The sequence below is a fragment of the Aspergillus fischeri genome, genomic scaffold (genome assembly GCF_000149645.3).
Source record: "Aspergillus fischeri NRRL 181 1099437636266 genomic scaffold, whole genome shotgun sequence".
NCBI classification, from domain to species: Eukaryota; Fungi; Ascomycota; class Eurotiomycetes; order Eurotiales; family Aspergillaceae; genus Aspergillus; species Aspergillus fischeri.
In genome coordinates, this window is record NW_001509760.1 from 322924 (window position 1) to 333496 (window position 10573).

The following is a 10573-nucleotide window of genomic DNA, read 5'->3' on the forward strand; positions in this document are numbered from 1 at the left end:
TCCGCTGCGTCGTGACTCATACCGTCATCGTCTTCGCCACCGTCTCCCACACCTTATCCCCAGTATGGCTTAGCGCCGCCCCGAAAACAGAGCCCATCGGGGAGGGGGCTGGAAGCCTGAGGCAGCATCCAATCCCACTCGGAGCATTTTCTGGCGACGAATTCATTTTGCCTCGATTGGTTGGTGGAGAACGGGCGTACCTGCCAGGAGCGGTTAGACTGCGTTTCTGAGTTGGTCTCCAGTGTAGATGGCGAGACTGCGAGAGATTCGCGTCAATGGCCTGGACGACACAATGAGTATGGAGGATTACTCTGGGGTATCCAGTGCGGATCTTACTACTAAATTCAAATAATAGATAGCTCAAGCTCCTCGGTGAATGTATCATAAACAGGTAAATCAACTTCAGAAGGGAGAAAGCTTAATAATCCCTCAACATTCACAAGGTCCGCGCTACAGTCCTCGATACAACGAATATATATTCACAATCAAGTCCACCACGCCAGATATATCCGTAGCAGAACAACAAAGTCCCGAAGCGAGAACTCCAAAAGCCTGTATCTATCTAGTAGCCGGCAAGAAACCTAAACTCACGGCCGAATTTCGCTCAATCAGATGGCCTAGATTTGTTCGAGGGGAAGGAAGTACAGTAGGTACAGCACTGATTGGGACTCATGCATAGAGACGCATGCACGTGTATGTACTTGTTGATTGCTACTCCGGATGAGAACCTTGAATGAAAGGTCGGTACTTTAGGCACACAGCTTCATTGGACCAACTGTCATGCAGCTTGACATCTCTTGTTCGACCAAAATGCTACAGGCCACAAAATACAGTAGGAGCAAGGAATCGGCATCTATTGAGTTTGATCGTCGTCCACCTACGCGGACATAGAAGGTACACGGGAGCCATATTTCTATTGTCCACTATGCAGCATGTGAGCAGACCATAAACGTTCATATGGTGCATGGAGATTATTACTCGATTATGATCTAGCGCATACCAGAGCGCCAATGATTTCTTTCAAGCTCTCGACCAGGAGGGTAATTTCTTCCTCTGATGTCCGTCAGCAAGCCCCCCACAGACTTCCAGGTGCAGACTCACCAGTATTGTAATGCAACATGCTGATCCGTACGACGCCATCTTCGACATCCTCCAAACCCACGACATCGTTCAACAGTCGGTGGCTGTACATATGTCCATGGCGAAAACAAAACTGCGTCCGCCGCTCGACTTCTTCGACAACCTTTTGGCTCTTGATGCCTTGCACCGTGAAACTGATTACCGGAACGCGAAGCTCTTTGCTTGATGACGGTTCTCCACAGATCGTAATCTGATCCTGGCTTCTGAGATAGTCCAGCAGTATCGCTTGTAGTTTCTCTTCATGAGAGGCGATCTTGTCCCATGTAGCTGCGGGATTGAATCCAAGGTATTCAGGCACCGCAGGAATACTCTGTGTCGCTTCGTAGCTCGCGGATGCTAGATTGAGCTTCAGGTCCAACGTGTCTGTGCCTTTGAAGAAATGGCCAAGACTGTTAATCTGATCCTGAATCCGGGATGAGGCGTATAGTTGAGCAATGTGCGGCCCGTAGACTTTGTACCATGAGAACGCCTGGTGGAAAGGACTGAGCAATCTTCCGCTGGAGCTACCTTCACCAACAACTTACATAAATATCGACATCAAGATCCTTCACATCTACCTGACGATGCGGCGCAAGCGCAACCCCATCCACACAGAGGAGAGCCTAACGAAAGAAGCATATCAGCAATGGCAAGAAAAAGCCACCAAAACACTCACACGTGGATACTGATGAACGAGCTTCGCAATCTCCTTGACCTTCGTGATTGTTCCCGTGATATTCGAAGCATGTGGGCAAGCAACGAGCCTCGTCTTCTCCGAGAGCAATTGGCCCAGCTCATCCAGATCACAAACAGGGTTTCTGGGATCCGATGCCGACCACCACTTCACCTGCAAGCCCAGTCGTCCGGCGATCCGGACCCAGGGGGCCGTATTGGCTTCGTGGTTCAGCTTCGAGAGCACCAGCTCATCGCCAGGTTCGAACTTGAGCCCGGTCGAAAGGTTGTGCAAGAGCTGAGTCGTTGATATACCCAGGCAGATCTGAAGTAATGGGGTCAGAGCAAGCCGGCGCTACCAGGGTCAAAGACCACACCTCATCAGGACTCGCATTGATAAACTCTGCCGCCGCCTCGTAGCCCTTAGAAAATGCAGTGGTGGCTGCCCGAGATATGCCATACGTCGCTCCCAATTGAACATTGGTGGTAGAGAGGTAGGATGTAATCCTTCCCTGGGCATCAGACCGGCTTCAAGCGAAATTCCAGATGACTCACGATTCGATCACAGTGTCCAAAACCTGACTGCCTCCTGTCAACGGCATTCTGATCAGCCACTCGCTCGCTCACAAGACAAGATCGAGTCAAAACAAACCTGCATTGTCGAGGAACACCTGCTCTGCATTCAAAGCGGGAAAACGAGTCCTAACCTGTGCAATATCAAATTCTGAAGCCATTTCTGCTAATTTCTGAAGGCCAATCGATAGACGAAACTGGATACAAGCAGAATCAGATCCAGTCACCGTTGATAAGCTGATGAAACTCCGTCAGTAGCTTCTGCGAGAGGGGTAACACCCCGCCGCATAGCCGATGGCACCAAATAACCAGATCATAGTAAGTCCATAGCGCGGTACTGCCGTAGCACCTAGTCCACTCAGTGCAAGATCCTCAATCTTCGACAAAAAGATCTAAATATGCAAGTAAAATGCATTGCTTCCAACAGGGGTATAGTTATGCAACAAAACAAGAGCCCGGGAACCAACGAACTGCAAGAAACACCGGCAATGAAATTATAACCGACCTGTAAGACAAGACCAAAGAATCAAAGCCATCAACGCCAGATCCCCTGCTAGCAAACCATCACCTAGAGCGCCCCCCCGCAACCCCCGAACCCCCTGACGCATGCGCAGCATCATGCACCACACACAGAAGATACTTCCTATCCGGCACGACCACGATCTCATGCTTCTTAGTCCTCAGCCGGAGCAGCTTAACCTCATCGTCCTCCTCCCTGTCCACACCCTCCGACCTCGCATCGTCTCTCCCCGCGCCATCTCCGTTCAACCCAGTTTGATAGCTATCCCTATCCTCCGCGCGCGGACACGACAGCGTCATCCCCAGCTCCGACGCACTCGACACGAAAGCAAAGATCCGCGCCGCGAGAGCTTCCGCCTGAGACGGCTGGTATGGTTTCTGTGCGGTAGGGGTTCGGACTGTGCTTGCGCCAGCGGGCGAAGAAGGATCCAATGACTCCGTAGGAGGGGTAGTAGTACTGTTCGCGTCGTCCGTTGCTGGCGGTGTCTGTGTTGCGCTTGTCGTGCTATTTCTCGGCGGTGGTGAGGCGAGGAGTCCGGTGCTTTGGATTATGGATCCGTCTTTGCGGGAAAGGATGAAGGTGGATTGTACGCCGGGGCGTGATGTAAGATGTGAAAGGAGAGCTGTGACATGTTGTGGGATTTGGGTGGTCTAAGTAACCGTTAATCAGTTTTAGAACGTTGAGTATGTGGCTTGATCATAGACAGGGAGTATCCTACTGCTGGTGCGTGTGCCATTTTCGAATGAATGACGAGGGGATAGGAATGAATCGGGTTTGTTTGGGTGGGGGAGGAAAAGAAAGGCGATGGTGGTTGCGTTGGATCCGTGCGGTTTCTTGCTTCCACCTGACCTTGATAGCAACCTGCCAGCTCAGAGGTCGTCAATTGATTAAGGACTGCCAATTCGTGTTTGTTGTTGAGACTTGAAGCTACTCGACTCGCAGTCTGGTCAATACCATCGGCATCAAAATAGGTCTCGGATGACTAAGCAGGATTGGGCAGAACAATCTAACGTTTCTACATTATATATGCCCCAAGGGGGTTTATCTGGTGCTCGATTGTCATTACGATAGCTTGATTAATATTACGATTGCGAACTGCCAAGAAAATATCCAAGTCATATTCAATTTGGGAATTTAATGGCAATTGAAAGCAAAGTGACTTATGGACGCGTCAAGACAAAACAAAATGGTATCACTGCGGTGCAATAGTAACAAGCAAGGAGGAATAAAGTGGCAAGGCAAGTAAGAATTCAAAAGGCAGTCTAGGGGAGTCTGAAACAAGCGCAATTTCTGGACTGCATATCAAGTTAGTTGAGGCGAAGGCCCGAGTTGAACCACCAAGTAACAAAGGAAACGCATGCAAGTGACTGTGCAACTAAAAGGAAACCTTCTGGGCAGACGAAAAAACAAAAGCTAAATGAAATGCTTAAATGCGGCCATTCCGCACCCTATTGGAACCTGGCTTGTCCGATGAGCAAGTGAATTCAAGGTCTTCGATCATGTCCTCAAGGTCTCGGACACTGACCCCGTCATCACTTTGATAATCGCTCCGCAGACTGGAGCCAGGGCTGTCAATCCAGCTTTCCGGGCGACGAAGGGATTTCTTCATGCGTGATCGTCTTCCATCTGCTACTGTGCGACCACGCAGTTTGGAAGATCGATCCGTCGAGGATGGAGAAGACGTTTCCGCACTTGAAGAATTTGCGGAGGCGGACAGCGATGTCGTTGAACCCCCAAACAGGGCTTCCGCATTGGGCTTGACACCCACATCCAAAGCTGCGAAAAGGGCCGCCTGAAGGATCCGGTTCTGGCGCTCCAGCTGTTCAATGCGCCCTTCAAGAGAATCGAGAGCGTGGGAAGCTTTGTCACGCCTATCGCGAGGGTCGTGAGAATGGTACGGATTCGATGAGCCTAGCGATGATGAAGACGTCTCCTCCGAAAGGCGGCTTCTTTGCCTTCGCGGCGTCAAGGGCCCGGCATGATCTGAGAATCCGGTCTTCCTCGGACCACGCTGTCGGCTCAGACAAAGATTGCTCGACTTTCTTGAGGCTACCTTCGTTCGTTGATATCGGCTGGAGTCTCGGCGTAGCTCATACATGAATGTACCCTTATCCATGCACTCATCATCCGAAGAAGGGAGCGGAGACCCGGCTCGGTTCGAAGTGTTCTGTTCTCTAGCCACCAATTCCTGAAGGACATCAATGCTCCGCGTCCTCTTATTTTGGAGCAACGTAGCGCTTCGGTCGGAAGCGGGAAGAGATGGCTCTCTCCTCTCTGTCGATGCTCTCATGATAGCTGTGGCCGAGCTGCCGTGCCGCCTGCTGAACGGCAGTTGTTCAGCAGACTTCACAAGTGGTGGAGCGGGAGGTGGGGAAAGAGGAGGCGACAAAGGAGCGGATGGAGTTGCTTCCTTTCGGACTGATGTGCTTACTCGAGGTCCGTTTTCGTCGCCAGTTCGCAATTCATGGCTGGACCCGGAGCTCATTAGAGATGCTGGCGTATTGATTCCATCGCCCTTTCTCGCCTCACGAGGAGTTTCTGGCGCGTCGAGGCTGATACGGCTTGCCATCATGTCTCTGAACTTGAGTGAACGCACCCTCTCCGCCCGATTTTGTTCCACTTTCCCAGAAGATTCCGGATAATTGGGCGGTGTCTCCTCGACAGACTTACCCTGCTCGCTGGCGGGCGAGTCTTCCCAAACCAAGCTCAACTGAGGGAGCGCAGATTGTGTATCCGAGCGACAGTGTTCGGCGTCTAAGCGGTTCTTAGATGTGGTGGTTGGAAAGGCGTCCGAGTGGTCGCGATTCATCCGAGTTGCTGCTTTGCTGACCGGGGTGCTATGGTGGCGAACAGTGCTGAGAGCAGGAGGCCGTTCGGGCAGTGATGGTAGAGGTCTCATGGGAGCTGGCAGAGGGAATGAGTCTATGGTGCCCGTTGGTAACGATGCAGGGCGACGTGTATTCTTCAACTGTGGAAATCCTGGATGTATTGGACTTATTGCCGGTTCGCTACAGGGTTTCCCCGGCCGTGTTGTCGACGCCTTGCCTGAGTGGTATGATCTTCGAGGCTCGCCCTGACATTCCGAAGAACCTTTGGCCGAGTTTCTGACGTTGTCAGTCTTTCTTTTCGAAGCGACAGGAGCAGGAATCTGCTGCCTGTCGGAGGATTTGGCAGAAATTGGCGCATCTTTGCCTGCTATTCGATTGTTGGGGATGCGCCAAGCTCCCTTGCTTGGAACACGAGGAGGCATTGTGTCAGGGAAGAGCTTCAACGACTGAGCGACAGGATTTGGCGGATCTCTAGGACCAGCTTTTGCTCTTGACGCCGGGGGTTTCAGTAATTGTGCAGAGTTGTTCTGAGCTTCATCGGAATCCAGAGCCTACCCATGCATTTGTCAGCATCTACCACGAGAGCTTCTATATGCATATAAGTCTGCTCAATGCACTTACCTGGGATTTGCCATCTTTTGAGTCATCACACGCTACCCCGTTTCTCGGAATTACGGTGGGAGGGATATGACCTTTCCCGTCCGTGGGAACCTGTCTAGTGTTCACTGCTGATGGAGCACCTTGATCTTCCATACGCCGTTCCTTGGGCTTAAGCTGACAAGCTGCACTGTGGAGGTGACGAGAATCCTGGCCTTCGATCCGCTGGTCGCTGTTGGTGTTCTCCGGCGGCTGGTATGGCGGTGGGTAAGCGTCATCAAAGTGAAATGGAAAAGACACTGCCGCCTCAACCATGGACGTTAAATTGCCGAGATCTAGTGGCGACGGCTCGGGGCTTTTGATGTGTTGCGTAACGGACACTTCGAGCGGATTTTCAAGCCATGGCTGGCCAATCTTTTCAATGTCTCGCTGAGAGCTGGATCGGAAGCTAAAGTTTGACGCGGATCTCGAGCCCGACATCGCCGAGTCAAGGCTTTTCTTTGCAGCTGAAGCTGGCAAACTGAGAAACCCCTCTTGCTGGAGGACAAGGAGATGACGGGAAGCCTCTTCGGCTTTGATCTTGGGGTCCATTGGTTTCCACTGAAGCTGCGCCAGCTGCCGAAGACGCCGCTGGCCGGCCTTTAGGAGTTCGCGCGCTCCCGTAACTTGCGAAGCGGGAGTTGTCGAAGGTGATTGAAGGAAGCGATCGAGCTCAGTGATATCCTCGTTCGTCATCTGCACCTCTGGACCTTGTCGCGGTCGATCGTTTTCAGCAGTAGCCAAATATTGTGTTTGGGATGGAAGAGTTGACATGTGGGATTTGTCCCTTGATAAGGACGAGCTGTGCCGACAAGTTGGCACGACTGGACTAGGCGCGACTGTGCCTTCACGCGGTTCGGTCCACTGATGCATAGGGAAGCTTGCCGGATCTCAATGGTCCAGTTGGGTTCAAAAATCGACTGGGATAAGCAGAAAGAGGTCAACATGAATAGCGGTGAAAAGCTTCGCGAACCTGTCGTACAAGGATATATTCACCCAAGCGGTGTTGAGACTTACTCTAGCCCTAGACGCGTTCGCAATTTTTCTCTTAATTTTCAATGCTTGTTTGGTGTGTTTAGCGGCCGATGAAGGCATGAAAGCGAAGATGCGAGCCGCACTTGGGTCTGATATGGGTTAGGTAGCATTGACAAAATGACGTATGCAAAGATTCAGTGCCAGATTGTCTGCGGGAAAGTAGCCGGTACGAGAATTAATGGACAAATGCAAGATTGACCCAAGGGGGAGGGATATCTGCGAGAGGATATCTCGCGTTTAAGAGGTCCGGTTGAGATTCGAGCTGTCATACCCTTACCTCGCCGGGGATCCTTCTTAAGGTGTGACTAACCGACGGTATGCAGGGCCGGTTCATTGCCCAATGGCTCGTTCTTGATAGCTCGAGCGATAGAGTTGAATCTAGGCGACCCATATTGGCAACAAGCCAGGATGTTCAGGCCCAAGAGAGGGGGAGGGTCTTGAAAATGGCGGCAGCAACTAGCAAGGATAGCTACATAGTCTGCTAGCGGAGCCCTAATGCGGTGATGGACCGAATGGGAAACGGCACGGAGAAAGAATGTGAAGCAATCAAGCAAGAAAAGGAAAAAGAACACAAAGAAGGAAGTAGCACTGACAGGGGGGATCTTCCCTTGCGAGCGTCCCCGTCCGTGCTGGGTCCAGGCCGATGAGCAATTGATTTCTCTATTTGGCGCCTCAATGACAGGTCGTTGTCGGTAATCGAGACCTTCTCTTTTCTTTGGTCAGACTATCTGCTTCGGGAGTGACTGCTGTAGTGATAGTTGCAGTTCGCAGTTTTTACTCGACCAAGGAGAATGGCAGGTGTGGATGGTGTGGATCTTCTCACGTCCGATCGAGCCTATTTTCTTCCTTGACTGGCAATGTTCAGGCATATTAATCAATCGAGAGTTAGCTGTGGCCAATCAGCAGCCACGGCAAGACAAAGGAAAAGGACATTTGCGAGTCTCTGCACTCCAAGGGACATAAGCACGGTAGCAATCGGCAAATCAGTGTCGTCCCCTTTCTCGGATCTTGGGCCCATTTGCCCTTCATCTGTAGTCTAAGCGCTCTCCTTCGAAGGGGAGTTAAAAAGCAATAAGAGAGGGAAGCGGTCGATGGAATTTCTCTAGGAACCGTTGCACGCAAGGGGAGTATTCATCGCAAGAGATAACCCTGCCACTCAAACTCTTCTTTTCCTGGAAGGGTGACAAGTGGGATGGATCGCCGATCCCTACAAATGCAGGTCTATCGATCCATGACTTCGGACTGTGATGTATCATCTCTGTGGGTCGTATTCGGGATGAAAGGGCGATGTAGAGAAATGGGAATTCGACTGACTCGCAGTAAATCACACGGTCAAAATGACGATTAAAGCAGTGTTAGGGCCAGTAAAGTGGACCATCGGTTTAGATTAGATGCGATACATACTCTAGATAGTCTATGATGGGGTAGAGAGATCAAAGACATGTTGACATGGAAGAGTTGGAGTCTGTGGGAAGTGTAGCACAGGTGACTGATCACAACTTGGCCACAAGGGATTCTGGAGGGATCTTCAGGACAAGATACAAACTTTGAGAAATATTGAGATGGGAGATGAGGGAATAAAGAACCTACACAGATGATCGCCATAATATCTTCTTAATGATCGACCCTGGGATAAAGACAGACCAAAATAACATCAATACTGCCAGGCTGCATCGACGAACTATGAGAACTGTGTTACCAACACTACCTCTCAATCCGCGAAACTCAGCCTGAAAGAAAACATTCTCAAATATGAGATAATGAGGTCCATGTCCGCCTATCGAAATGTCAGTCTGAGACTCTCACCCTAAATATGCACACACGGGAAAAGGTAAGCAGAGAATCGAATATGGGTCCTGTCATCGACGGAAGAAAAGCAATAATGTGCCTACTTGCTGGGTTACTATATTCTGCCCCTTGCAGATCAGACACTGTATGTCAATAGATAGATGACGGAATAGCCAGATGAGCCAGCCATAATCCACTATCTACTCCATCGCTACATGGCCTCGACTACAAGGCTCAAATAATCTCCGAACCAAGCCACTCTATTATCAATCCTGATACAGTGTACTGTAGATGTGGAAGCATAGGTTTTCTTGAATGAGTTAATGAACTCATTGACTACATCATGAGCAGCTTATGTTCCCAACCACCCTGTACCTACATACGTAACACCAAGCTCATGTCCAGAGTATGCATTCCATCCTGCATTACTTCCTGCATTACTCTCATGTACGAATTAGCTCAATCACAATTTCTATCCTGACTACTTATGCCATATGTATTTGGCATATCTGAACTATGTTCAGGGTAAGACTCTACTCTTCCTGATCCAGGCTGCATGCGGTCGCCCAGCATCAGTGTTCTGTGTCACTCGTTTGTTGATTCATGGATATCGACTGGCGAGCTTACTGTAGTAATGCTATTTTATCTGCTAAAGGCTCAAGTAAAGTGACAGGGCAGAGCATGCATGTTGATAACTGCACTGTACGGCATTGTAAATCCTGATCATAGCTGATGAACACCCAATAAGATCTTCACGACATCGAGTACAGAAGGTTACCATATAAGAATCATCTACTCCGTATTATGGGCGACGATAGTCATCGTCAAGTCATCAAAATTTCATCCTACCGCCTATATCCACGGGTATATAGACAATGTGAAGATATTTCAAGCTTTGCCCCTGACAGTGGACATGCAGTGCAGAAGAAGCAAGGAAGAGACGAAAAAAGGATAAATGCCAACAATGCTCCGTTTCAATGCATCCCTTCACCATCACAAAATCGAAGATTCTCGAACTGAGGCATCACGAGTCGTAAATCGCCGCCGTATGGTCACAATGTATGTAAGTTTCAAAGATAATAGCCGCCATGAAGGACGAATTTGAAATAATCATGCAAAACAAAAAGAGATGCCAATAATGCGCAGCCGCTCGGATGCATGCAAGATGGAAATCCCACGTATCATACAGCAGGTGTCAAGGAAGGAAGCATGTCTGTCCCACAAATCTTCAAGGATGCTATTTTTTCTGTGAATAAAAAGTGCATGGATGCGGTCTATGCGTTGCGTGGATGAAGTTTATGCAGCAGATGATGCGCCTGCTACCTTCTTTTTGGTCTAATGAATGGATCGACCTCTTTCTTTTTGCGCATCGGAGGAGGTGGTCTGACTCCATTGCCGGGTC

The 10573-nt window shown here is 50.0% G+C and overlaps 3 protein-coding genes across 3 annotated transcripts; all 3 read right to left on the bottom strand.

Annotated features, from left to right (window-relative positions):
• Window positions 1-982: 982 nt before the first annotated feature.
• NFIA_048240 (putative aminotransferase) lies at window positions 983-2525 on the bottom strand (the record flags this gene model as incomplete). Its single annotated transcript, XM_001257383.1, has 7 exons — window positions 983-1053; window positions 1102-1609; window positions 1665-1742; window positions 1796-2116; window positions 2169-2298; window positions 2347-2380; window positions 2444-2525. The coding sequence occupies 7 exons, from the start codon at window positions 2523-2525 to the stop codon at window positions 983-985; spliced, it is 1224 nt and encodes a 407-aa protein (XP_001257384.1).
• A 403-nt stretch (window positions 2526-2928) lies between these two features.
• On the bottom strand, window positions 2929-3620 carry NFIA_048250 (uncharacterized protein; the record flags this gene model as incomplete). The annotated part of the gene is made up of 2 exons (XM_001257384.1): window positions 2929-3534; window positions 3603-3620. 2 exons carry the CDS (start codon window positions 3618-3620, stop codon window positions 2929-2931), a joined length of 624 nt encoding a protein of 207 aa, XP_001257385.1.
• A 690-nt stretch (window positions 3621-4310) lies between these two features.
• On the bottom strand, window positions 4311-7122 carry NFIA_048260 (uncharacterized protein; the record flags this gene model as incomplete). Its single annotated transcript, XM_001257385.1, has 2 exons — window positions 4311-6263; window positions 6334-7122. The coding sequence occupies 2 exons, from the start codon at window positions 7120-7122 to the stop codon at window positions 4311-4313; spliced, it is 2742 nt and encodes a 913-aa protein (XP_001257386.1).
• Between the last annotated feature and the right edge of the window lie 3451 nt (window positions 7123-10573).